Source organism: Erigeron canadensis, chromosome 8 (assembly GCF_010389155.1).
Source record: "Erigeron canadensis isolate Cc75 chromosome 8, C_canadensis_v1, whole genome shotgun sequence".
Lineage (NCBI taxonomy): Eukaryota > Viridiplantae > Streptophyta > Magnoliopsida > Asterales > Asteraceae > Erigeron > Erigeron canadensis.
The window spans coordinates 24,262,594-24,289,856 of NC_057768.1; the positions used below are offsets into that span (position 1 = coordinate 24,262,594).

The 27,263-nt window shown below is 32.8% G+C and overlaps 2 protein-coding genes across 2 annotated transcripts; one reads left to right on the forward strand and one right to left on the reverse strand.

The window, feature by feature from the left end:
- Positions 1–1,838: 1,838 nt before the first annotated feature.
- Positions 1,839–10,537, reverse strand: LOC122579817 (nuclear poly(A) polymerase 3). The gene is made up of 10 exons (XM_043752052.1): positions 10,477–10,537; positions 9,421–9,498; positions 8,128–8,235; positions 7,981–8,043; positions 7,726–7,887; positions 7,518–7,631; positions 7,058–7,120; positions 6,602–6,901; positions 3,755–3,919; positions 1,839–2,433 (listed from the first exon to the last, which is right to left on the reverse strand). Exons 1-10 carry the CDS (start codon positions 10,519–10,521, stop codon positions 2,041–2,043), a joined length of 1,491 nt encoding a protein of 496 aa, XP_043607987.1. The 5' UTR covers positions 10,522–10,537; the 3' UTR covers positions 1,839–2,040.
- Positions 10,538–24,699: 14,162 nt separating this feature from the next.
- On the forward strand, positions 24,700–26,959 carry LOC122578815 (prostatic spermine-binding protein-like). Its single transcript, XM_043750860.1, has 2 exons — positions 24,700–25,123; positions 26,383–26,959. The coding sequence occupies exons 1-2, from the start codon at positions 24,791–24,793 to the stop codon at positions 26,626–26,628; spliced, it is 579 nt and encodes a 192-aa protein (XP_043606795.1). The 5' UTR covers positions 24,700–24,790; the 3' UTR covers positions 26,629–26,959.
- Positions 26,960–27,263: the final 304 nt, after the last annotated feature.

Genomic DNA, 27,263 nt, shown 5'->3' on the forward strand with positions numbered 1-27,263 from the left:
CTACTACTTCATTCAATTTGCAAGTGCTTTAACGGTAGTGTTGATCGGTTTAAACTAGAGTCATGAGTATAAAACTTTAAAAAGAGGTTAATTTCTTTTACCTTTAAAATTTTGGGATGTTACAATCAACCAATATATAACACAAACAAAGATATTTACGGTCAAAGTCAGAAGAAAAAAACTTGACCAGTAAAAATTGAACAATTAATATGGAACGGATGGAGTAGATGACAAAAGTGTCATCCTCTTCTTCACAAACCCACACCACACAAACCCCCCCCCCCCCCCCCCACACCCACCCACACACACATATATATATATAATATAAGGTAACACTCCGAAGAGAACACTTTTAAAATAAGAACGGTGAAAACACTTAAAAACATCATTTTGATACATTAAAAGTCCATAAAACTAACATAGTGCATAACTAATTATCATTATTTTAGTGTTTAACAACACATTGATCCGTCAAAATCGAAAAAATCACGTTTTTTGTTTTGTGCATCCATCTTGGATGCATATTCATCAAAATGATGCATCCAACAAAAAACGTGATTTTTTCGATTTTGACGGATCAATATGTTGTTAAATACTTAAATAATAATAATTAGTTATGCACTATGTCAGTTTTATGGACTTTTAATGCATCAAAATGTAGTTTGTAAATGTTCTCATTTTAATTTAGTTCTCATTTGATAGCCACCTACAAAAAAAAAAAAACAAAATAAGCTCCAACCTCCGTATTAGCCACCACGGAACAACCCAATGCGCACCTCAATACGGTCGAATACGGCCCACACCCAATGGTGCTCTTGTAAAACATTTTGGCCCCTTTTTTTTTTCTTTAAAAAGATGATTTGAACTACCCAAAATACCTCTATTCTTTATTCACTAATTTAAACATCTCTATCTAATATACCTATAATAATCTTAAATCTCAACCGCTCATTTTTTTTCTCTTTACTCAAATCTCAACAACTCATTTTTTTCTCTCTCATCCATAAATCATTTTATTCCTTTAGTTCATTCAAAATCTTTTATCTCAAAAACCGTATATCGATAAATTATAAAAATTGTATTGGTGTTCTTAAAATTTCATGTTTTTTCATTAGAGATGTCATTCGATATACTTTCGACGAATTTTTAAATATGAGGGCAGAGTCCGTACATTTTAAGCATTTGTCTATCATACTTTATGACTTGACCTATCATCTCCATCATCTCACCGCCACAACGAGCGGATATTATTTCTCGTCTAAGAAAAAAAATCCTTTTTTGAGAGTAAATCTGTATTAGAAAAGCTTTATTTGTTTTGACAATATTATATTGTAACTTTTTTTTAATATGAGAGAGAGAGAGAGATTACAAAGAAAAATATTCACTTCAACCACAAACAGCAACAAGTAAATTTCAACAGACTATAATGGTGGTGTACCAATTTGGCCAAAGTATTCATTCCATGTAGTGAAAATGATAAATTATAAAAATTGTATTGGTGTTCTTAAAATTTCATGTTTTTTCATTAGAGATGTCATTCGATATACTTTCGACGAATTTTTAAATATGAGGGCAGAGTCCGTACATTTTAAGCATTTGTCTATCATACTTTATGACTTGACCTATCATCTCCATCATCTCACCGCCACAACGAGCGGATATTATTTCTCGTCTAAGAAAAAAAATCCTTTTTTGAGAGTAAATCTGTATTAGAAAAGCTTTATTTGTTTTGACAATATTATATTGTAACTTTTTTTAATATGAGAGAGAGAGAGATTACAAAGAAAAATATTCACTTCAACCACAAACAGCAACAAGTAAATTTCAACAGACTATAATGGTGGTGTACCAATTTGGCCAAAGTATTCATTCCATGTAGTGAAAATGAGTCAAGAATATACACAATATATCATATCTGTTTTCCATTTTGTATCATATTCCACCACACCGTATCCTCCCAAAAATTTCTGTCCACCTATGCTACCATTTTAAAAGACCACAAGAAGCACAACATAGAGAAACCGTCCGGAAAACCCAATTTTAATCAATCAAATTATCCCCATTTGAGAGCTCGAAAGGACTTCCATTAGTTTCCATGTACCCAACATAATGAGGAGCATGCATCGGACACACTGGTATCATTTCCTGATGATGGTTAAGGTTTGGCTTTAGAAGTTCTTTTATAAAACTGCTAGCAAGCTGCAAAGGTTTAGGTAGTTGGGATGATTGAACCATGGTTAGAGTCACACGACCCCGGTTACTGAGATAACCAATACCGAGTTTTTCCATGAAGTCTTGTGTTACAGCATTTAGGTCCAATTTATCCCCCCTTCCAGGCACTAATCCCCAGTAGAAAACAACATTGGGCACCCCTATGCTTGTGTCAATGTACTCTGTAGGGTTCGGATCACATAAAGCATGCAACTCCTCCAACTGTCATAACCAAATAAAACTCAAGTAACTACGAAGTAATTTTCCAAATTACATTGGCATTGTCCAAGCAGTTTATTACGTTATTTTATCAAAAGTAGCAATGGCCTAGTAATCTATAAAAGTGAATCAGCTTGAATTATATTTTTGCTCCAAATGGTCAAGGTGGTAAAATTTACAAATATTTGGTTAGCTATGAGTAGAACATGTTATTGGCTTAAATTGCATAACCTGCAACGGTACTAATTCATTAACAAAGGCTCTTATCACACAAACTACTTGATCGCAAATGAGGTTGAACCATTGAAGTTCAGCGTAAATCAAGTTCCACCCCCCAAGCGCTTACAAAGGTAATGCACCCCAATGCAATCCTAGTTGACAATTTAGGAAACTAAATGTCCGGTTGGAATGTTGTCATGTGAATGGTCGATGAGACCTATGGCCCCTATAAGATAAAGATTTAGTCCTCACTTGCATCATGTGAGTTTACTGTATTTGAAGCTTCCACTTTATCCTAGGCTGTGATAATAAATACTCAGCCATTCTTCATGACTTCAGATTATATACTTGTATCTATAAGCAAAAGATAAAAGAACTCGGAAGTGTTCCACTACTAGTCAAATTAAATTTTAAATATACCCCTAGATAGTGAAGACATAAGAGAGCCTTGTTAACTAAACTCAATGCTAAATCTATTTTGAGAGGTGACAAATTTGACCCATTTGCGATAGATGTGTCAATTCGAGATATATTTTATCTCTAACGAATGAAATAAAAGTAGCTTAAATGTATATGAGTCAATAGGGTTGAAACTCGAAAAATGCCCGAAATGTATTTTAAACACATAAAACCTCCTGAAATAAAAAGGAATAAAAGTCTTGTATAATTTGACAAACCAACTGTTTACATTACAGACAATTAATCTATTTTGGGAAAAGGGTGTTTCAGGTCAAGGCGAGCTTATAATAATATATTATTATTAACAGAATAAAATCTGTAATCATATTGGACATACCAACTGTTTATGAAAAATTACCCTTTCTTGGACAAATTTGAGGGCAACCCAACCCAGCTATCTGAGTCCTGACCAGTTCCTAACCCGCCCAACTGCCCATATCTGGTAATAGTCACTAGCAAATGAAATAGTAATCCTGGAATCAAACTTTGGTAAACAGGGAAGTGTTTTGTTTGTCGTGGTAATCCAACAAGAAATTGTCACGCTTATTTAGGGGCTCAAATGAAAGTAGCATTGCTCAGCAAACAGCAGGCAACAAAAGTATGATCATGCTGCTCAAACATAAAATTAAAAAGATGATATTCTTACCTTAGCCAGAAGACTACAGATGCGTGATTTTACCCAGCTCACCCACGTCCCAGTCTCGTCCTTGTTATAAGTTGAAAGACATATTTTAATATAACGAAGGTAACTCTTTGAGTAAGGGAATGGCTCAAAGAGGTTTCCCCATTCAAACTGTGGCTTGAAGGGATCCTGCGGCAATGATAGAAGTAATACTGTAAATCTGTAATAGCAATTGGATGTAAATTCTGCAGCCAACTTCTTATAAAAAAAAAGAACATTAATAAGCGAAAACCATACTCTCTCTATGACATTAAAGTTGAAATCAGACACATACTTTCATATACCTTTTTGACTAGTAGCCAAAAGTTAATATGTAATGTACACTTTATAATAGCTACGATTATAAGGCTGGTTTAAGAATAAATGATTTAGTTCAGAGTTCAGACTTTCAAATCAATTTGTTCAGTTCAGTTCATGGTTTCTAGAACCAAACCGACCACCATACTTACTATTTTATTTTTACAACTATTGCACCAATTATCACATTGATTATTTTAGTGGAAGGATGAGCACGGTGATTAAATTTCGAAATGTAAATCAAGTTTAATTTAATAGTCGAAGTTTGTTTTTGATATGGATCTGCTGGAAGATTATATTATTATTATTTAGAAATATAATATTAGTTTTATTATTATGATGATTAGGAAACTATTGTATTACTATAGTTATGATATCTTTTATATTATTTAGTTAGCTTGCTAATCAAGCTATAGGATTAGTATTTATATAGACAATAGGCTGTAACATTTATTATGGATGAATTGAATTGAGGTCTTAAAACTTTTAGGAGATCCTTGCTTCTCGAATTGCAAGAACCCTTTTATCGTTTTCTTTGTTTACTGTGTTTATATATTCGAATATGTTTTGGTTCGTATCAATTGGTATCAGAGCGGTCTTTCTTGCAACCTGTGGTTTTATTAAACAATGGGCTCTAGGACGATTGTTGATGTTGACAACGATTTCCAGCAATACTGTGCATCTACTGAAGCTCGGTTCGATCGTATAGATCAAACCTTGGCTAGTCTGAAGCATGGTCAGGAGAAAATGAAGCAAGGTCAGGAGATGTTGATACAGGGTCAGAAGGCAATCAATCAACAGCTCAGCGAACTCTTGTCATTATTAAGAAATCAAGAAAAGTTACAGCAGCCCGTGCCACTGCCTGGGCCAACCATTAGGGTAATGGGCTCTGATTTGGAAATAGAAGCCAAACAGAAAGAAGTCAGACCAGTTAACTGTGTGGATGAGAATGCCTATAATGGCATAGATGTTGATGGTCTGACTCATGGAGCTGACCAGGGTACTTACGGTGGAGGTGGTGATACAGTTGTTTTAGAGATTGGGCAACTAAATAAGTTACCAAAGATCCAATATAGGGAGAGCAATAATTATTCAACTGGATCTCTTGTTCATACGAGTAAGAAGATGGCAGATGAGCCTTTCATGAGGGTTCATTCTGGTCGTGATGTTGTTGATCGGGTGGGGTTAGTTTCAAATCACCAGACTGCAGCAAAGTATGAGTTCAAATTCGACACAGGAAGAGATGGTATATTTGGACGTCCATGGCAACTTATTGCGGGTTTTATTTTGCTGCATTCCTATGATCTACAAAAGGCAATACTACACATCAAAATATGGGACCCGGGAATCACCTAAAGCAATTTTTGAAGCCACGCCTTGAGGACAAGGTGTGTTTTGGGGGCGGGAGTAATGATATGGATCTGCTGGAAGATTATATTATTATTATTTAGAAATATAATATTAATTTTATTATTATTATGATTAGGAAACTATTGTATTACTATAGTTATGATATCTTCTATATTATTTAGTTAGCTTGCTAATCAAGCTATAGAATTAGTATTTATATAGACAATAGGCTGTAACATTTATTATGGATGAATTGAATTGAGGTCTTAAGACTTTTAGGAGATCCTTGCTTCTCGAATTGCAAGAACCCTTTTATCGTTTTCTTTGTTTACTGTGTTTATAGATTTGAATCTGTTTTGGTTCGTATCAGTTTTCTGTTCGATAAAGCATTATTGAAGTTGGTACTTGGTTCCTTCAGGTAAAGAAAACCAGAGATACTTATTCAAATCAGTATCAGTCCAATTTCAATCCTATGCATGGGCTCTTTTAGTTCATCTTTGATTTCAAAAATCTTTCTTATGTCTTTTTCTTTTTTTAAATCTCTATATGCAAAATAATTTATGTATATATAATGGTCTAAACAATGGCGCTGAACTTAACCCAGATCAAAGTTGGCTGGTTCAGTTTAGTTTGGATTATCAACATTCAGGGTTGACGGACAAAACCAACACACTTGCACATCTAACAATAGAAAGCCAAAACAACGACAAGACGTATATGTCTACTTCTGACTAGAAATTTTCCAAACACCCAAAGTGTGCAACTTTTATGTGATATCTGAAAATAGAAGTGTTGTGATATTCACTACAGATGCTATTGTTAAAGCTAGCAAGATGGGTGGAAGGGTAACAGATACGAATGAGCTCAGGTTGATACAGGGTCCATCATATTTATTATGGGGCCGGTTTTTTCTACAACTTAAGAAGATCATATATAGTTAAAAGATTAATTGTGATTAAAAATATATTATTGTAAGAATAATAATCTAAATCTTTGACTAAAAATGATATAGTGGGTTTTATGTATTAGACAGTCTTTGGGTGACGTCCAACCTGTTCCCCTTGTGCTAATTTGCTTTACTTTTCCTTTGAGATAAATCAACCTAAATTGACCTATTTGTAAGGAAATTGATTGAAATTTAAAGAATAAGTATTCTATTTGTACCTCAGTCTGACGATATCCTCTACGAAACTCAGATCTGATCTTGTTGAAGGTGCTAGTCATGTTTAAACTGCAAAAGTCATCTGGGGTGCTTAACGACTGAATAAGCATCAATGGCCGTGTTCCAGGAGGAAGAGGTGGCAATGTTGTTCCTTCAAGTAAAACAACTGGTTCGGGCCAAGGCCAAAAGGCAAATGTCTTAAAAAAGATAGAAAGCAGATTTCCCAAACTGGCACTTGGGTTCTTTTGACAAATAAAGGCGGTTAGAACAGCCAAGTGAATGCCTTCAAAGAACCCAAATAGCTGCAAAATGGATAAAAGGGGATTCAATCAATTAACAAGGGCGTATCACAGTGTCAATGAGCAGGCAAATGAGGTTTGATTTTTGTAGGTCTTACAGAAAAGAATTTTATGAAGGCATTATTAACAAATGTGAAAAGGTAAAATGGAAAGTCTTACTTCACTATACACTCCTCTCCTCTTTGCCCATGTATTAACACAAGTTAATAATTCCTTGAATATCTGCATGAAAATATCTAATTAACAAGCGAGTCGGATTGCATAAGAAAAAAGTCAAAAACGGACAGGTGCATCACTGTCCCATAGTAAGACTATGCTGGTTTCACACCCGCATGGTAATATTATATATATAGAGAGAAGAAGAAAATTTACTACGATACCGCTATAGGTTTAGACTTATTACTCACGAATCAAAAATACATTCTGTAGTTTTAAGGATTTTCTGGAAAGGATTATGAAAATAAGAATGATTGGTGAGTTCAGAAATCGATGCAAGTAGTGAAGGAAAGAAAGAAATGGTGATATTATTTAGTTTGCATAGATAGTCCTTCCAGAACTAAATTTTAAAATATATGAATACCAAAAATGTTAGGTCACTTGCCATACAAACATGGTGTACCTTTACATCTGGAACAAGCTGCAGGATGCTATTCATTTCCCGTATTCCAGACAAACTATTCCAGCTTGTTTCATCTATATCCTTTACGAACAAGGGGTCATGTATATCCACATTCTAAAAGCATAATAATTAGCCATAGTAATTGTAACATTAGCAAAGAGAAGTAAAGATAGATGCAGAAGAAACAGAAAACATCATTCTCGCTCACCTCGGGAACAGCTATAATTTGGAATTTAGCAAATGACAAGTCAATCAAGATTTCTTCAAATGTAAACCGCAACAAAGGAATCTTTGCATCCTTGACACAGTGTATACCAGACACTTCTGGTCTCCCTAGAAGCATGTTTTGCAAAACTATGAAAAAGTCTTCCTGCTCATAAACAGAACCACAAGATTAAGGAAGTGTGCTCTTCCATAACATTTCTATGTACACACAAATCAAATGGAACACTAGAAAACTCACTTCCATAGAAGCAAAAGAAGGGCCAACGCAAAGAACGTCAATGCTGGACTCTGCATCATAAACCTAAAAAATATTTATGGAAAGATCAGAACACTAAAATATGTTGCTGGGTACAACATAAAAGCAAAAGAGTAGATAAAAACATACATCAAGGCCATATGATCCATGTGGTAATATTGTTGCTGAAGTATCTTTAATATGATTATGTGGCAACCTACGTTGATATGCAACTCTTTTAATCCAGATCATCAGTATCTGCATCATCACAATACATAGACTTTCATAAACCTATAAGATGTTGGAGAAACTTTATCAAACTGAATATCCCAGGTAACTATCTTCTTTTGCTGCATCTCTTTTTCAGTTTTTATGGTTATTAAAGATATTTTATCATATGCTTAAGTCATTCCTTTTGACTACAAATTCAGTAAGTCCTATGAAAACTGAGATGCCGAATATCAAACCCACAATAGTTGTGTATATAGATGCTTGTATGCAACCTAATCATCAATTATTAGGGAATATTTATTTTTTCATATTCCATAATCATATTCTTCAAGGCACACATATAGTTTCAATTATGGATTTCCAGTCTTTATAGCTATCTAAAGTTGTCACGCGCAAATAGGCCCATTCTATCTCATAATTCATCTGCTGCAATTTCCTTTTTTAAAGAAACCACTATCCTTGAAACCTTTATATCCTATATTGTAAGAAAATGAACTCGCCAACATGATTTAAACTAGTGTTAACCTACATTAAACAATAAGAGGAAGCTTCTTATCCAACGCCAACTCTCTGACAAATTTAATCGCACGGTGCTCCAACCCTCACAATCCTAAAAATGCTCCCCTTAAGCTCATTCTTTGGCACTCAAATCCCAAAATAAATTTATTGGCCACCATATGTTAATAAACAAGCTCTAAGATATCGTCATCCATCCTTTGCCCTTTGACTTCCACGTCTACAATATCTAAGTCTGAACAACAATCATGTTCAATCCATTCACCACATTTCATCTTTTTGGAAACTTATTGTAATACATATTTTTGCAATACAGGTCATTGTTTACCCTTCCAAGTTCAGACACTCCACTTTAACAAGTTCAAAAGTCAGCCACTAGATTTTTTGCCAAACGATATTTGAGGACCCACACCCGTAACCAAACTTTACAAAATTGTGAAAAGACAAATGGTCTTCTTTTTCCTGAAAAGACGTACAATGTTTAAATTTATATTCATTACCTTGAAATCGCTTGTCGAAATTTACTATAACAATCCCATTATAAACATATATTGTATTGGATTTTATGACCAACATGACCATTGATTCTTGAATTTACAGACATCTCATGCAATGAATAGAAGATAACAAATAAGACTCTTAACTAATGAACAGTGAATTATAAAAAGAAAAGGTAAAATAAAACTATTATTTTACCTCTTTAAGCTTGTCAATAATATCCTTCCTCCTCAATTTCTCTTCGTGAGAAGCCACAAGTCCCTCATCACTTATAAACTACAACCATTGCAAAAAATAGCAATTAACAAATAACATTCCCAACAAGCCAACACTATAAACTTAAACTCGAAGACATCCTAGCACTTTTCCTCAAAACATATCACTCCTTCAATCATCATGTGACAAATGATACCCAACTAGGGCTTAAATCTTGATATTGCATTGCAAAACCACATTTCTAGGTGTCAACCAACTTTTTCAAGACCGAGAAAAATGCAGAAAATATTTTTTTTCCTTTTCCAAACATTGTTTTTAAATTATTTTCTTATTAACAAGATAATCTTCTAAAAAGCATATCTAATCAACAGTTCATACTAACTGTTTGGTTAATCTTTCTTCGTTATGATTTCCAATCTTTCGAGTTCGTAACAAAATATAACTTCCTTTCACTTTTCAACACAAGTCCCATTTGTACTACTTTCCACTAAAATGATACTCTCAACATCCTACAAAAACTGTTAACTTCCAAAAGTAATATACTAACTTTACCATTCTAAGGGGAGTTTGGAATCGCATTTTGAGTGAAACATGATTATTGGCATATTGCGCTTGCAAAACACAAATAATCAGAAAAAGAGTCAGGCCGTAAAAGTGACTATCTATGTTTTCTTCAAGAGAGATCACAATTTTTAAAAAGCAGGTTAGAACATGCTTTTTCAAACCAAATGTCCCACTTGAAAACACAATCTCAAACACCCTTTAAGCCTAATATACACCTTTTTCACAAAACTAATCCATACAAGCCCGACCAAACAACAACATTGTACTATCATCTTTCTAGTTTCTATTACACAATGTAACAATAACGGGTTTCCTTAAACTACATGTTTCTCTTCTAAACCGTGGACACTTATTTTGGGACGGACAGCTAAAACAACACATTTTAAGTAACAGAGTAAATTATACATTGTATCTAATAAAATATATATATATATAATTATTATGTTAGTGAGTAAATAAGTAAAAAAAATGAACCTTGAGAAGCGAAAATGAACTTTCATCTTCAATTTCAGACACCATTTTCACAGATAATAAACTGATGTTGTCTTGTTAATGATATATATATATATATATATATATATGTATATTAATATGTTATATGATTTGGAGTGACTAGTGCATTTTGTGATTTAGGGTTTTGTGTTTTCTGAAAGGAATTTGGGCAACAAAAACAAAAATAGCTATTTCAAGGTGGTGGAACTGTGGAAGGACGAATGTATAAATATACACAGGCACAGAATGCTTGCTCTTTTCTTTTCTCCTTTGGGTATTTTAATGTTACTTTGTGATAATTATGTGGGGCCGGGGTCTATATATATGTATGTTGACATGTTGTAGGCAAGTTGTAAATCGAGTCAAGTCAAAGTCGAATGTGAATATTTTATCAACGTTTAGGCTCGAAGTCAATACTTACATAACTATTCGAATCTCCTGTGTTATTAGTTACGTTTAGGATGCGTTTAGTTCAAAAAAATTTTCTTGTTTTTCATTTTCATTTTCATTTTTTAAGAAAACATGGAAAATAGAAAACGCGTTCAAATTATAATTTTTTAGAAAAGTTTTCCTAGAAAATGAAAATTCTCTTTTCTAACTTTTGCACTAAAATTATAAAACTATTTTTTTCAGTTTTTGTTTTCACTTTTCTATTTTCTAAACCTTATATAAACCTAAAATTAGAAAACAAGTGAATTTGAACATGTTTTCTAGTTTTTTAAAATGAAAAAATGAAAACTCCATCTTTTATTTTGAACACGTTTTCAAAATTTTTAAGGGTTTTTTAGAAATGAAAAACCTTTTCATTCTTTAGAAAACTAAAAATGGAAAACTTAAAAACATTTTCTCCAACTAAACGTGCCCTTAGAGATTTGTTTCTTGAGCTCAGTTAGCTCGTTTACTTTGTAATTGAGATGACTATGCCCATATGCGGTTTGCCGTCATTAGAATCAACTTATATGACTAAGTATCAATGTTCTAAACCCTTGTTATATAATGTGTCTGTGTGATATAAGTAACAACTAATGTTACTCAGTCATTGGTCGGGATAACAAAAGTTATCTATTTCTTTATTTTGTAAAAATATGTTAAAACAAATCTTTGCAAATCAGAGCTGGACCAAGTGGACACAAGCCCAAAGGAGCAAATATGTTGGGGGTAATGGGCTTCTAGTCCATGTTTGTATATACTAGGTTTCTGTATTAGAAAATGCATGAAGACATTATTTTAACTGATTTGTATATTTAATTTTAATTCAATTTTTTTATTTATTTAGTTGTTAAAGCGTAGGGATAAGTTACCTAGCTAGACTAGCTTCCAAAACCTCAAATAAAATTGTGTCGTGTTATTTAAAGTTTATGACATGTGCAAAATTTTGAGCATCTAGCCCTGAGTATTCGAACTTTCAAGACCGGCTCTGTAGCAAATGAATATACTAATTAATATATTAAAAACCTAATATCGTTGGTCGGGATAACAAACATTAACTATTTTTTATTTGAAAAAACGTTAAAGAAATCTTTTCAAATTACTGATAGATTAAAACCCTAACATCGTTGGCCAGTGATAACAGATATTAATTGTTTTGGATAAGTTGTTTGAAAAAATTTTACAAACTAATATACTAATAAAAAAAAACTAAATTATATCATCCGTCAGAAAACTAATCCACAAGTAAACGTTAGAAAAAAAATATAACGAAAGAAAAAAAGAAAAAAAAAACAAATAAGTTGGCAAGCAGCTACGCAACAACCTGCTAGACATCCAATCTCAACATTAATAAAATACAAAAACTATATCATATAATTGAATATTAAAAAAAAAAAAAAAAATGAAAATTAAGATTTGACCAACCATCACCTAAGGCTAAATCTTGAGCTCCTTCATGACAAAAGGTTTTAAAAAGTGAATAAAAGGTTTAAAAAAGTGATGTAAAACACATAGAAGTGGAGCCGAACATAAAAGGAACAGAGGTTTACTATTCAAACCAAAAAGATGGGTACTCGTGTAATACGGTGGTGGTGGCTGCAACGGGTAGTGGCAGTGGCGGCGGTGGTGGTAAGGATGTGATTATTAATCTAAAAGTAATTGATGTAACCGGTACTCGGGTATTTTGTGATTCGAAGGGTTTCGCTTGCGGATACGATTATGTCTCAATTTAGGGTTTGTTTGACTGTTTATATGTTTTGGAAAAAAAATCTCTTTAATTTTTGTTACATAACAAAAGGTATATGGGGTATTTGTAGCAATTGTAATAGTCTAGGGTTATTGTAATTTATTCAAATGTTAGTTATAGGAGCGGGAAATGTAGTTATGTGTACAAATACTAGCATCATCAATCAATAAAGAAAGTTATTGTATTTTTCTTAATCCCTAAATAAATTCTCTGTTACAGATGGTGGAATCGTATGAGTTCCATGTTGATACTGTCAGTCCATTCACTTTTTTAAGGTCACGCATAAGAAAAGGGTATGGAAAGGCCTGAAAGGCGGATTCTGTAACATCCCAAACTTTTTATTTAACGGTTGACTTTAGTCGTTAAGTCAACGTAACGTGTCCGTTACGTCCATGTTAAATTTAGAGCTTATATGTAGTTAATGTGTTATGCGTGTGAGACTTGAATGTCTTATTGATTGACGTAGTAATGTGTTCAAGATGTTGTTATATGCCTTTAGAGGTGTTCAAAGTGTTTATTGAGTTGTATATAGTTCACATAGGTGTTTAGGGCTAATAATGTGACGTTTGGAAGCTTAGGGACGAGTTTTGACATAGAGTGAAAGTCAAAAACGGGATTAGGGTCAAAGAGCAGGTCTTTAGCTTCTAATATCCTTTTCTCTTTGAGCCCTAACCATTCCCCATTGCCATAATCAATTCCTTGTTCGATTTCATCTTCGTTTGGTTGATTCGAGAGTGTTTTGATCAAGTTTTTGTATCCTCTTTATAATCTCCAGGTATCCCAGGTATAATAACATTGATTTCATGTCCTTTCAATCCCTTGATTCGATTCATAACTGATCTAGGTCTTTAGAGGGTTGATTGGAGTAAAAAACGTGAGTTTTAATCAATTCGGTAACCTAAAATGATTGTTGTTGTGTTGCAAATCAATTGGATGTTAAGGGTTGTTTTCATGACATCATTAGAGTCTTAAAATGATGAATTTTGAGGGTTAAAAGTCGTTCATAAGGTTTGGGGTCGTTTGGGGTGTGTTTGGTTAAGTTTTGGAGGTTAAACAATGAGGTTTGTGCAGAAACAGGGCTAGCTGCGGTGCAGCTACTAAGCTGCGGCGCAACTGGAAACCAGTGACACATAGCTGCGACGCAACTAGGTAGTTGCGACGCAATAGCGACGGAATTTTCAAATGGCCATAACTTTTGAACCGTAACTCCGTTTTTGACAAATAAGATATCCACGGAATCGTGAGAGAGTCTACTTTCTAATGGAAATGTTTTTGAAAGATTATTGTAATGTCAAGTTTCCAGAAAGGTTAATTTAGTGAGTGTATCCCGAGTTTCGTCGAGTTATGTAAGCTTTAAAGTATTAATCGAATGTCCGATGCATCAAGCATTGTCATGAGTAATGTTTATAGGTATTTAGACGTGAGTCATGACCTTAAGTGAGTGGGTAGTCGTTTAATGATTATAGGTAGTCGGAATACTTGCAAAGCTCGGTAACTTACGTTATCATTTCTTGTGCACTCCATTGAGGTAAGATACACTACTTTGACACGCTGAGGGTTCAACAAAAACATAGTTTTCATATAATAACTTCCCCTAATGATATCTTGGTTGCTTATGGGTATTCGGGATTATACGGGAGGTGATATGGGCTATGTAGATGCATATAAAAGCCTGAAATGCTACCCCAATGATACGTATTGCTATGAGATGTTATGTATGCTTAATAGATGATATGATATGAAATGATGTACGATCTAAGATGATAAATGTTATGCAATGTTGTAATGATATACGATATGCAATGATATATGACGATGTACGTGATGTAACAATGTATGCGATGTGATGATATGAAATGAAACGCTATGAAATGTGATGTATGATGATGATATGTGAAATGTGCATGATTACATGGCTTGTTCATCTAGTTCACTAGACTTGTTAAGTTGCCATGACACGTGCACGTTTAAGGGCCCAAACGTAATGATGTATATGCGATGATTGTTTAGGTTGTGTAAACACCTAAACTATATGTGATGTGAAATCGAGCTCGTAAATTTGATGTGAAAGTGTTAAGCTTAACCCGTACTTGCCCTTGCCCGGTGAGTGCGTATATGGTTGCTTGGGTGGCTCCTTGCAATATAATTACGTGGTTTGAGTACCTCCGGGTGGCGTGATTAACCACCAATGTCTTTGAACATACGGATTACTCCTAGATTGGCTTGCCATTCCTTAACGACATTGATGCACTACTGAATGGTGGTTCATCTAGTCGGGTACGACTTATGTCACACTTAACGAGATGCATATGTTATATGAGACGCGTGACTTTTGTCACAATTATAAAGATGTTCAAATGTGATATGTGATGATACAAAAGATGACTAGGCACATTTAGGATGACCCATCCTAATATGAATGATGTTGATGATATGATATGTAAGTGTGATGATATGTTTGGGGATATGTGCCTTAACGAATTAATATGACTTTTATATAATGTTTTAAATGGACAAACGTTTCATAACTTATGTGTTATCTTACTTAGCTAATTCGTTAGCTAACACTTGCTCTTTTAAAATGTGTTGTGCCCTCAGGTCCAACAATAGCGAGCAGGTAGATGTGAGAAGATGTGAGGCATGGGTAGATGATCTTGAAGCTGGTCATAGTTTACCCATAGTGGCTACTCGCTTTAGACATTTGCTTATTGTTTAGATAATAATGACTTGTATTGATGATGTGCTCGGTTGTTTAATGTTAGGCAACCGATGGATTTCCATTTAGACTTATTTTGATGATATGGCTAGTAACACCATTTAATGAATAAACCAAACAGATTTTACTGGTTTGGACTTTTAAAGTTAATTCCGCTTCTTTTAACGCCGTTAGGCAAAAGTTTTTGGAAATCCTTATTCTTAAATGTTGGGTGTTACAGATTCGGGGGATGTTAGATGGTGATGCGATTATTTAACTTGATTACTACTCGAATAAGGTATTGGCCCTCCAGACAGTGATGAGGCGAGATGATTTTTATTATTTCGCATACCAGTCGGGCAGAAGTCCCATGCTTTGGGAGATGAGGGGGAGTTTTAATTGGAACCTCAACTACTTCCGGGATCTCAGGGATTGAAAGTCAGTCTTAAGTATCCTGAGGTCCTTCAAGGTGTAGAGCTTATTTTTCCTAAGTTGAAAGAGGTTGTTTTATACCTGAGAGATCAGATGGATCCCAACAGCAACATAAAGACGGTTGAGACATCAGTTTTTACAATCATCCTCATGATTATCAAATCAGGTCGGTTTTCATGGCTTTCCAACCCCCTAACTTGTTTGGTATACCACATGGACGATCCCACTAGATTTCTCCTAATCGGTGAAAGGTATGAGTTGATGTTTAAAAATGGTCAAAGCTGTCTGATAGGGCCAAATATGCATACATACAAGAGGTAACCCAAGTTGATGATGAGGATCTGCGAGGTATTGAGGAACACAACATCCACAATCTTTTCCCCGGAACTTGGAGGACTTCAACTCAAGCTCAGCGTCGGAGATGTCGTGTTTGCGTACGTGCTGACTTTTTAACCCCAAACCCAATGGGAAATAGATGTTGAGCCTGACCTCATGTTGATAACTCCCTCCCTTCTTTTCTTTTCAAAATTATAATAATAAAAACCTTTGCTTCTTACGCTGCTTTTGTTTTTATCAGTTAGAAAAGAAGACGGGATTGTTGTTGGTGTCAAGCGTTTTTGTCTGCAGAAGAAGAATAATCTTAATCTGCTGCTTTTTGTTAGTTAGTATATGACGTAGAGTTAACTTTCCCACAACTTTATTGTGTATGACTTTAATCTTGTTCCATATCAATTTTCTTTTCTTTTATTTCCTTTGACTTAAAATAACATTTTTGCAATCTTTTTCATTTTTCTACTTTATATTCTTGCTACTTAAAATTCGAAAATATAGAAAGTTTTTCCTTTCAAATATGAGCTAATTGGGAAGGAAAACTTTTTAGGCTTTCAAGAATTACTAACTTATCTATGAACCTAATTCTATTCATAATTATTTATTAAGGACATAATTGTAAAATTATATGTTTTTTCCTTTTGTTTTTTATTTCCTTGTAAGTTGAAAATCTCCATATAAGCGTTCTATAAAAATAACTTATTTTTTTATCTTCACACTTTTTCTAAAAAGTTTAGTTTTTTTTTTCTAATTATTCATGATGTCATAAAAACTTTCTTTCTTAAAAATTATTTCACTTTTTATTTTTGATATTTATGATGTACATTTTAAAAAAAAAAATGTTTATTTAAACTCTATTAATTTACGCATGGTCTTTTAAATTTTCATGGATCATAAAAAAAAATATTTTACATTACTCTTGATAGTTTTATAATTTTTTTTGTTTCACATTATATTCTTGCTACTTGAATTTCGAAAATGTAGAAAGTTTTTCCTTCCAAATATGAGCTAAATGGGAAGAAAATTTTTTTAGGCTTTTAAGAATTACTTTAAAAAAATGTTTTTTAAACTTTATTAATTTACACATGATCTTTTAAATTTTCATGGATCATTTAAAAAAAAATTTACATTACTCTTGATAGTTTTAGAATTTTTTTTTTTACATTATATTCTTACTACTTGAATTTCGAAAATGTAGAAAGTTTTTCCTTCCAAATATGAGTTAAATGGGAAGAAAATTTTTTTAGGCTTTCAAGAATTACAAATTTATATATGAACCTAATTCTATTCATAATTATATATTAAGGACATAATTATAAAATTATATATTTTTTTCTTTTTGTTTTTTATTTCCTTGTAAATCAAAAATCTCTATACTAAAGAAAAACAATTGTTATGACATAAGCATTGTATAGAAATAACTTATTTGGCATTTTCACTTTTTTTTTTAAAGTTTAGTTTTTCCCTAATTACTTATGATGTCATAAAAACTATCTTTTTTAAAATTTATTCTACTATTTATTTCTGATATTTATGATGTCAATTTTTTAAAAAAATGTTTTTTTTAAACTCTATTAATTTAAACATGGTCTTTTAAATTTCATTATCTAAGTAATTTTTTCATAGTAGATTTTAATTTATCCGCATATTATGCGGGTTAATAATCTAATTATATTTATTTGAAACATAAGGTATACTATTATGAAGTTATGAATATTATATGTATGTTTATTGTTTACACACACTAACTCACTAAGTATATATGATACAAAAACTTGATGGTAGTTGATGTGACTAATTTATACTCATTACCCACATCCTTATTGGCCTATTTCTTATGCTTTTCAAGTATATTTTGTATGCATTTGGCGCGTTTATGGTGTTTGTTAGTGTGTACAGACTCTAAACAGGTTACGCGTTCATCTGGTGCAATTACGAAGGGTTATTGGCCTAGAAGTTGATCTGAATGATTGAGAGTTGATAAAGTTTAGAAGATTGAAGAGTTCAGCAAGCTTGAAGATCGAAAGATAAATCTTAGTCACCAGGCTTGTGACTGCGCCGTAGTGGAGGTTGCCATGCCCACTGCGCCGTAGTCCTTATCCACGGAAAAAATGGAAAACACCCCACTGCTAGGCTGACTGCGCCGCAGTCAGGAAGGGAGAAAAGAAGGCCGAGGAAAATGACTGCGCTGCAGTGGCGGTCACACAAGCCACTGCGCCGCGCAGTCAGCTGAAAGTCAAAGTCAAACCAAGACCATTGCGCCGCAGTGAGGGAAGGCGAAGCCCGCGCCGCAGTGGGAACACGGGGTCTGAAGGAATAAGTCGGTTTTGCATCAGATTTTCAGAGGGTATATAAGCAAAACCCTAGGTCGAATTTCAGGCATCAAAAACTCTTTCTAGGAGCTGTTCTACAAGGTTTCTTCACCCTCCAATCAAGATAATTTTTTAGGCGGATTTGTTGAAGATTCACAGGCACCCATCTAGATCGTATCTACTTACTGTCTTGCAATTTATTTTTCATCAAACGATTGGTACGTCATGTTTCTCTTCTATTTTAATTATTACTTTGGATTGATCATGAGTGGCTAAACGTATCCACCTTGATGAAACAAGACGGATAATGTGATTGCAATATTTTTAATTCAAAAGAGTTTATTTAATTATCGTTGTTCTGTGATCTTGATGATGTTAATTCTTTTTATTAGTTAACTTTGATATTGGTTGCATATAATTCTTCGTTAGTGGTACCAGTTGAATGTGTATTTGATTTCAAAACGGTTACTTGTCTATAAGTAATTATCACTAGTTCATGGTATGATAGTGAATATCATTTTAAGAAAAGATTAATTTTGTCAACGTGATTGATATCGGTTGGTGGTACCACGTTATTGTCACATAGGTTCAATTGATAATTGGATAGTCAATAAAACTGATTGTTGAAAGAATTGTCTTAGTTTTGGTGGTACCGGCTTGGGTAATTTAACTAGCAGTTAAATGATTCGGTATTTTGTTCACGGTTGGTGGTACCACGTGAGCACCTTAATCTTGTCACGATTATCTTTAAACTCTAGAGAATTTGTTCTTAATTAAATGCAATCACGTTTGAAGTCGAGGGAAGTCAAGGCGGATGACTTTTAATTATATTGTCTGAAGTTCTTTTTAAATTTATGCAATTATTTTGCAAACCAATTTTACTTTAATTGTCAAGAGGATTTCAAAGCAACACCCATTTTTCAAACCATTTCATAAGCAACTAATCATTCCCAATCCCTGAAAACGAACTCAGACTTATCTCTTAACTATATTACAAACGATTGGGTCCACAGCCCGTGAGTGCATAGTAGTGAGTTTTTAGGTGGTTTTAGTTTTATAAATTTAAAGCTCGATTTTGCACATCAGTAGCTATATATGCATTTTGTTTGTCAAAACTAAAAAATGTTTTAGTTAATTATCACATAGATATTTAGGAAAGGCTCAATCAATTTTGTCTCAACTTTAGAATACTTTTTACAAAACTTTTATTAATATGTCTCAATTGAATCCAGATTTATTAGCTAGTTAAATATATTACAAAAATAAATAAATCTACCTTTATCAGGAAAATCAAGAAAAATGGATAACATTTATTAATTATGACACTCTCAAAGCGGAAAGTAAAACTCTTTTATAAGATTAACTAGCTCAACCCGCATATTATGCGGGTAGCTGATTAAAATATGATGTTAAGATTACAATTTGTTTAAAAATTATAATATATAAATCACATCAGCTATGTTAGATATCTAATAATGATTCAAATCTCATATTTCTAACTCCAAAATATTATTACAATAATCAGTGTACTTCACAAATTTGTTTTCTATTTCAATAACGATCCTTTTGGGAACATTTAACATTTTACTTTAGTTATCATGACATCGAGAGAAAAAAGAAAAATTAGTTAATTAAATTAAAAAAAGATACTATGAAAAGTTTAGTTAATTATACGGCTTTTGATTTTTAGTTGTTTTTTTCATTCTTAAAAGATTAAGTAAAATAAAAACCTTCATGAGTATCTACTAAAATTATCTAAAATTATTATATCTTTAAATAAGTTTCTATTTTCTTTTTTGCCCATTTTGTTTTTTTTATTGATGATGTCATAAAAATATTAAGATAAAATATCAACATGTTATGAAATTTTCTTTAAATAAGGTTTCTAAGTTGTACTCAAGAGGACGATGGAGACTTATATATGCTCCACTTCTAGTTTCTTAATGTCGTGTTATGTGATGTGTTTACCTTCAATATCCAACATCACTATTTATAAACAGAAGTTTAAACAACTAAGGTGATTATAGGTCTAAATATTAGGAATTCTCAAAACTACCACAACCCCCATAGAAGTATTGCCAAACAAGCTAAATCTAATAATGCAGGATTTACTAATGATCATAGGTTCATAGTGAACGATTAGTATTATATGAGTAACATAAACATATACAAGCACCTAGTTCACATAACAAAACACATATTGGTCACAAATAAGTGAAACAACTCATGAATGATTAGACATATATATAATGCACACATAGTCCCTGTTATGCATGTTATATGTGGGAACTTAGGTTATAGTCTAGGTCAAACCACCTAATTCTCTATAACCAAGGCTCTGATACCATTCTGTCACACCCCATCTTAGGCGGAATTGTAGGATATGACGAAAAGATATAGCAATAGCACATGGACTTTATAATAGAGTCATACTAAATGAAATTCAAATAAATGTAAATTCCACAAGCGGAAAGTCTAGGCAACACACCTCAAATATCAAAAGAAGTAGCAAATTGCAAATAGAGTTCCATGTTTCAAATGAAATCTAGGAGTCCATGAATGATCTCTTTATTGGTCTTCCTAAAGTCCATAAGCTCACTCTCCTTAAGCATTGTTATTACCTGAAAATGAATGCTCGAAAATGTCAACATAACGTTGGTGAGTTCGTAGGTTTAAAGGAATACAAATGAGTTTGTTGTGCATGATATATGAGGTTTGGACAATAGTGTAAATATAAACATGTGGTAGCATACTAAATACTGATCAATGCCATCATAGTTATCCAACAACACAATCCCCATCACTCCTGCCAACAACTCAATTATGCTTTAAATACCAACAACTACCAGTTGGAGTATAAAGTTGGTCGATAGTTTTCCAATAGTCTTCAATAAATATCAAAAGACGTCTATTGCATCAAAGAAATCAATACAAGCAAGCTAACATACACATTTCATAATTACACGTATTTGTTCATGAAAACAAACAAGTTTTGGCACAACTAGTAAAGAAATGAAAAGTGTTTTGAGCATCATTTCCCCCCAAAGAAATAAAATAAAGAGGGGCCACGAAACTCACCTCAACAAGCAAGTAGTTATGCAAAGTCTAACAAGGTCGCTAGATACTACACAACATATATATATGAACAAGTTACAATTATGAACATGGTCAATAACCGTCCATTGTAACCCCTATTTGATGATGTACATATATGGATACTTTCAAAATATTCACAACTGATTTTGTCATGTATTATTAAGTTACAAGTCACATAACTTAATATAGTGTATTTGTTTTAATGATATACCATTGGTTTCTACAAGTTCATATTCACTGAAAGTTTTGGTAACTTTATCTATTTTTATTAGGATGAAACGAACAATTCAAGCTTTCAAATCTTAACCACTGTAACCTTAGAGTGTTATATACTTACATAAATTTTTTCTTAGTTTATTTCGCACGTTAACTATTTTTTAAAATTCCATAATCACAGACTAGTTTGAAATTCACTGTTTGCGCGCAGAAAAGTTTTATAAATGTTAAGGGCCTTCGAAGCTTCAAAAAAAATCCAAATTTTTACTGTACACTCTTAACATCTTAAAAATGTTTCTGGAAAAAAAATAATCTTCCAGTTCATAAAATCGACCAAGATATGACTATTTGAAGTCGACCTAAATATGTTCGGAAAACTCAGCTTTGCGCAGTTTTGTTATAAAATTCGTTTGACAACCTTAAACTTCATATTTTGACACGAAACCACTTCCACCAGAAAGTAGACTTCCTGAACATAATTTTAGACACCAAAAACGTGACTTAACCATCTTTCATAACCAAGATACGACCTTTTTCAAGTTGGCAAACCAAATCTGTCCAGATTCTGAAATAACTCAAACTTATTGTTTTAAAGACTACTAAAAATAAATATTTATATATATACTTTCAAATCTTCCAACACCTATATACATATGTTATTATGATTTCCATGTCTTCATAATTAGAGTTCTTATATTATATAAATTGTTACACCACAAATAATACGTAAACTTTTAGTATTAATATGATTTATACTTCAAGCTCTTGATTTAACCTTAAAAAAACCTTTCATTCATTATTATAAATTTTGCCATAATATAGATTCTTCAAATAGGTTACTTAAAATAAAAGATCAATAGATATTAAGATAAATTTATATATATGAAAAGAAAAGATAAGTAATTTACCCCAAGATTGACGATCACTCCTTAGACACCTTGACAAAATAACATAAAATATAATCTATAAGGATTTTATTATTAATTGTAATTTAAATCAAAAATTCATAAGAATTATAAATAATCTTACCAAATATTTGCTTACAATGATGATTAAAATATTTGATCTTGTGATGGAGCTTTGTTTGTTGCTCTACGACAAAACAAATCAAAGGGTTTTGGTTTCATTTAGGGTATTTGATTTATATTTGATATAGAGATAAGTGTTTGAGTTTGAATATAATTAGACTATATTAATATATAATTTAACAAGAGTTCTAATAAAAATGCAACTTTTCTTTTTTTTCTTTTGGTCGTCCCCTTCTCCCCCTAAATGTTATACTCCACCATTTTTGATGTATAATTTTATTATTATTTCTATTTTACTACTTGTATTGATTATAAAAATTACTTTGATAATTATTGATTTTATTCACCAAAATTCTACACTTGTTATACTAGGTACATTGACTAGTCAAGAAATTTGGAATTTAAGTTAGAGGCTATAATAAAGTACCGGTTTTGCTGACGAATGTCACAGTGATAGGTCATATAGAATGTGATAGCCAAATGCGTTAACCGTACGGGTTCCGCTATCGGATTTAAAAATTCATCGAAATTATATCAAATGACATCTCTAATGAAAGAGCATTAAATTTTAAGAACACCCATATAAGTTTTATAAATTATCGATATACGGTTTTTAAAATAAAAGATTTTGAATGAATGAGAGAAATAAATGATTTATGGAGCAGAGAGAAAAAAAATGATTGGCTGAGATTTAAGGAGAGAGAAAGAGTATATAATTATTTTAGGTAAATATGACATAGATAGATGGACATTTTAGGAAAGTAAATGTTGAAACTTAAAGTTTAGTCAGGGGAAATTTGCTTTATAATATAGTACGAGAGCAAGTACCCGCGCGTTGCGGCGGTGAGATAGTGGGGTGATACCTAGGTCATAGAGTATGATAGGCTATAGGAGTTGATATGTCATAGAGTATGATAGTCAAATGCCTTAGCCCTACGGGCTCCGTCCTCGGATTTAAATTAAAATTTGTCGAAAGTATATCGAATGACATCTCTAATGAAAGAGCATGAAATTTTAAGAACACCCATACAATTTTTATAATTTATGGAGGAATAAATGATTTATGGAGGAAAGAGAAAAAAGATGATTGGTTGAGATTTGAGGAGAGAGAAAGAGTATTATAGTTATTTTAGATAAATATAGAATAGATAGGAAAGGCATTTTGGGGAAGTACTTAAAATTAATATTGGAAATTTCAAGTTCAATGTTAAAAATCTAGGGAAAATCTACTTTATAATATAGTATAGATAAATATAGATATAGATTTAGAGATAAGAGATTTCGTACATACGGACATCTTAGGCTATCTCCAATGCTAAGGACGCCCTTTGAGTTGCCACATCATATCCTTACAAATCCTTATACATCTTTAGAAATCCTTTAAATTCTTTAATTTTATCTCCAACCATACAAACATCTTTACATATCTTTACATATCCTTTTACCTCCCACTAAAAACAAAAATATATTAGCTAAGGACAAGTAAGTGCGTGCCCTTAGGTAAGGGCATCCTTCAAAATATTCATAGTTTTGGACAAGCTTCAACGACAAAGGATATCCAAAGACACCTAAGGACGTCCCGTTGGAGATAACCTTATGCTAGCCAAGTTTAAATACCCAAAATAATTTGGAAAATGGGTTCATTATAAATGGGCCTATTGATTAAAACCCAAAAGAACTGATTAGGTCAAAGTCCATGCTCTACATACTTTGACAAAATTAGCCTTATTGTAACAATATTCGCACATTAAACCCTAGATGCCATCACGCGTGAGGCACGTGAGACCATGGAGCCGCAAGTGTTATTCTTGATAACGAACTGTTAGATTAAACTCCACGTCACCAAAGTCGACATACAAATTTAACGGTTAAGATTAAACCATATGAAAAACGAACAATACCTCTCTATTTCACTTCACTGTCAAACCCTAGGCTTAATTTTCAACCAAAATAAATTTACTTAAAAAAATAATAATTATTTTCAAAAATAAAAAATAAAAAAAATTCAAAGATGAATAACAATATGTTAACTGAAGAAGAATTGGAAATTGGAAGTGATAAGATGAATGATGAAATTCCTATAGCTGTAGGAATAGTTGAGGAGGTTCGAGAAGATGACGATGATGACGTCGATGACGACGATGATGATGACGTCGATGAAGAAGATGAAGATGATGATGCGCAAGAGGTTTTTCAGAGCTCCGGCGTACCGGCTCAGCCGGTAGAAGGTGATGATGATGAAGATGACGAGGACGACGACGATGATGAGAATGATGGTGATGATGATGACGACGACGACGACGACGACGAAGATAGTGATGACGATGAAGAAGGTGAAGATGAGGTATATACTTATCTCTTATTTAACCTCTTTTTATCTATATGTATATATGTGTGTGTATGTATATATATATATATAATTTTGAGAATTATTTGTTTCAGATCTGGTGATTTTATGTTTATGTCTGCATATTATTTGCTAATTTATATTATTTAGTTAATGAATTTAAATACTTTAATTATGCTATTGTAGTGTTTATGAAAGTTTAGTCCAGATCTGGTGATTTTATCCTATTACTTATTTAAATTCAAATATTTATCTTCGTTTTATTTATAAATTTTTTCAAATTATCCTGAATTCTGATTACATCTGAATTCTGAATAGCTTATATTTTTTTTTTAATAAATGATATATATAAATACTGTATTGATTTGAATATCTGGATAAGATGATTTTTGTGAATCGAGAGTTTTTTACTGCAGCTTTCGTGCCTTAGTTTCTAGCTGTGTTATTCTGTGATACGTGATTTCCGTATCGTATTTTCCTTTTATCAAAAACTCTAGTTTGATGACAATTTTGTGATACGGACTACTGGACTAGTATAGGTTATTGTTCAGCTCATGTAACAAAAGGAGTTTGAATCACAGTGAGTCGGAGACCGATAGTACATGGTTTTGATGAGTATGTTTTGTGCTCTGAGATTTGAGTGCAAATATTATCTGAAAAGTAATGATAGCAACATGAATATAAAATTAAACTGCTTTTTTTGAGCCAATAAATATATGAACTTATGAAGTTGTAAAGGAACAACTTATGGGATTGGACCACTTTCCTGTTATCAGTACGACTTTTTGCGTTATAGTTTGAATACTGTGTCTGTTCTTCTTGTTACGAATTCACAATTGCAACGACACTCCTTTTTATTCAAGTTTAATTTTTTGGGATTATTTGATGGTTGTAGAACTTGGTGTTTATTATATCCTTTGAATCTGTTTGTCAGTTTTTTGTCAAAATATCTAATTGAGCTAATTTTACATTAATTTGTGCATCTTAAGATTTTTTGCATTATTGTTTCAGGGGATATGTTTGCTGTTACTTCTAACCAAGTTTTCTGTTTCTATTTTGGTATTAGAATACTAATGGTTTCATATTAGATCTCAATAGTTTATCATGTGTTGGTGGTGAACACATCGTGACATCATGTTACTCTCGTGTGAAGTCAGATCCATGAAGTTGTAGATGATTTGGAACCGTTTCTATTATATTTTGTATCTTTTTTCTTATTTGGCAACTTTGCTGACTATTTTTCATGGCCCTTGCAGGAGGAAGATATGGGAACTGAATACTTGGTTCAACCAGTGGCTAACCCAGAAGATGAGGAAGACGCTAGTGATTTTGAGCCAGAGGAGAATGGCGTTGATGAAGATGAGGTTGAAGAGGATGATGAAGATGAGGAAGACGACGACAGTGGCAAAGTTGAAGCCCCACCAAAGCGAAAGCGATCCCCCAAAGATGACTCCGATGATGATGACGGTGCCGATGATGATGCCAGACCTTCCAAGAGATAGTGTTTGATGAGTGACCACCAATACATAGGTTGAACTCACTCTCTTCTCTTTCTCTCCTTAGCGTTATGTTACAAGATTATTGGTGGATCAGGTCTCTTCACAAGTATTTTTCATTACCATCTCATGTAATTTTCAATCAGGGTTTGCTTTTGCACAGGGTTACAATGGTAATTTTTAGGAACAAAATTTATCCTACCTTTAATTTTTATCTCATGCAAGTTTGAACTTTTTAGATGTGTTAGATTTCAACGTATTCTTCGTCTGTAACTTTGGATAATCTTTAGTGGATCACTTCAGTTTAGGATGACTTTATGAAAAGCTATTTTTTTCATCCTTCTATGTTACAGTTTATTATGTTGCATACAGTCGTCTTTCTCGTTATCGAATAATGTGTTTGCATTTAGCTTAATTTTGTAAGCCTATTAGTGTGCCTAAAATTTTTTTAACCCTCCATGAGTTGGTTGGGGCAAAGCAATCAATTAGCATATATGTGTGAGTTGTGAACTTGTGATGCCATCCGGTGAGTGACAGCGTGCAAACAAGTTTCATCATGTGGTTTAATGAAAGAATGGTATCGCAGAATTACGAAAAGGAGGAAGGACTTGGGGGTTGTCTGGCTTCTAATTAAGGAAGCT

What these genes read in the sequence shown, in the direction of transcription:
- LOC122578815 (XM_043750860.1), top strand. Translation starts at nt 24,791, where the DNA reads ATGAATAACAATATGTTAACTGAAGAAGAATTGGAAATTGGAAGTGAT. An exon ending in ATGAAGAAGGTGAAGATGAG is followed by an intron (nt 25,124 to 26,382) that starts GTATATACTTAT and finishes TGGCCCTTGCAG; the next exon opens with GAGGAAGATATGGGAACTGA.
- LOC122579817 (XM_043752052.1), bottom strand. Translation starts at nt 10,521, where the DNA reads ATGGTGTCTGAAATTGAAGATGAAAGTTCATTTTCGCTTCTCAAG. An exon ending in GGAGAGGAGTGTATAGTGAA is followed by an intron (nt 6,902 to 7,057) that starts GTAAGACTTTCC and finishes TCCATTTTGCAG; the next exon opens with CTATTTGGGTTCTTTGAAGG. An exon ending in GAGGATATCGTCAGACTGAG is followed by an intron (nt 3,920 to 6,601) that starts GTACAAATAGAA and finishes TCATTGCCGCAG; the next exon opens with GATCCCTTCAAGCCACAGTT.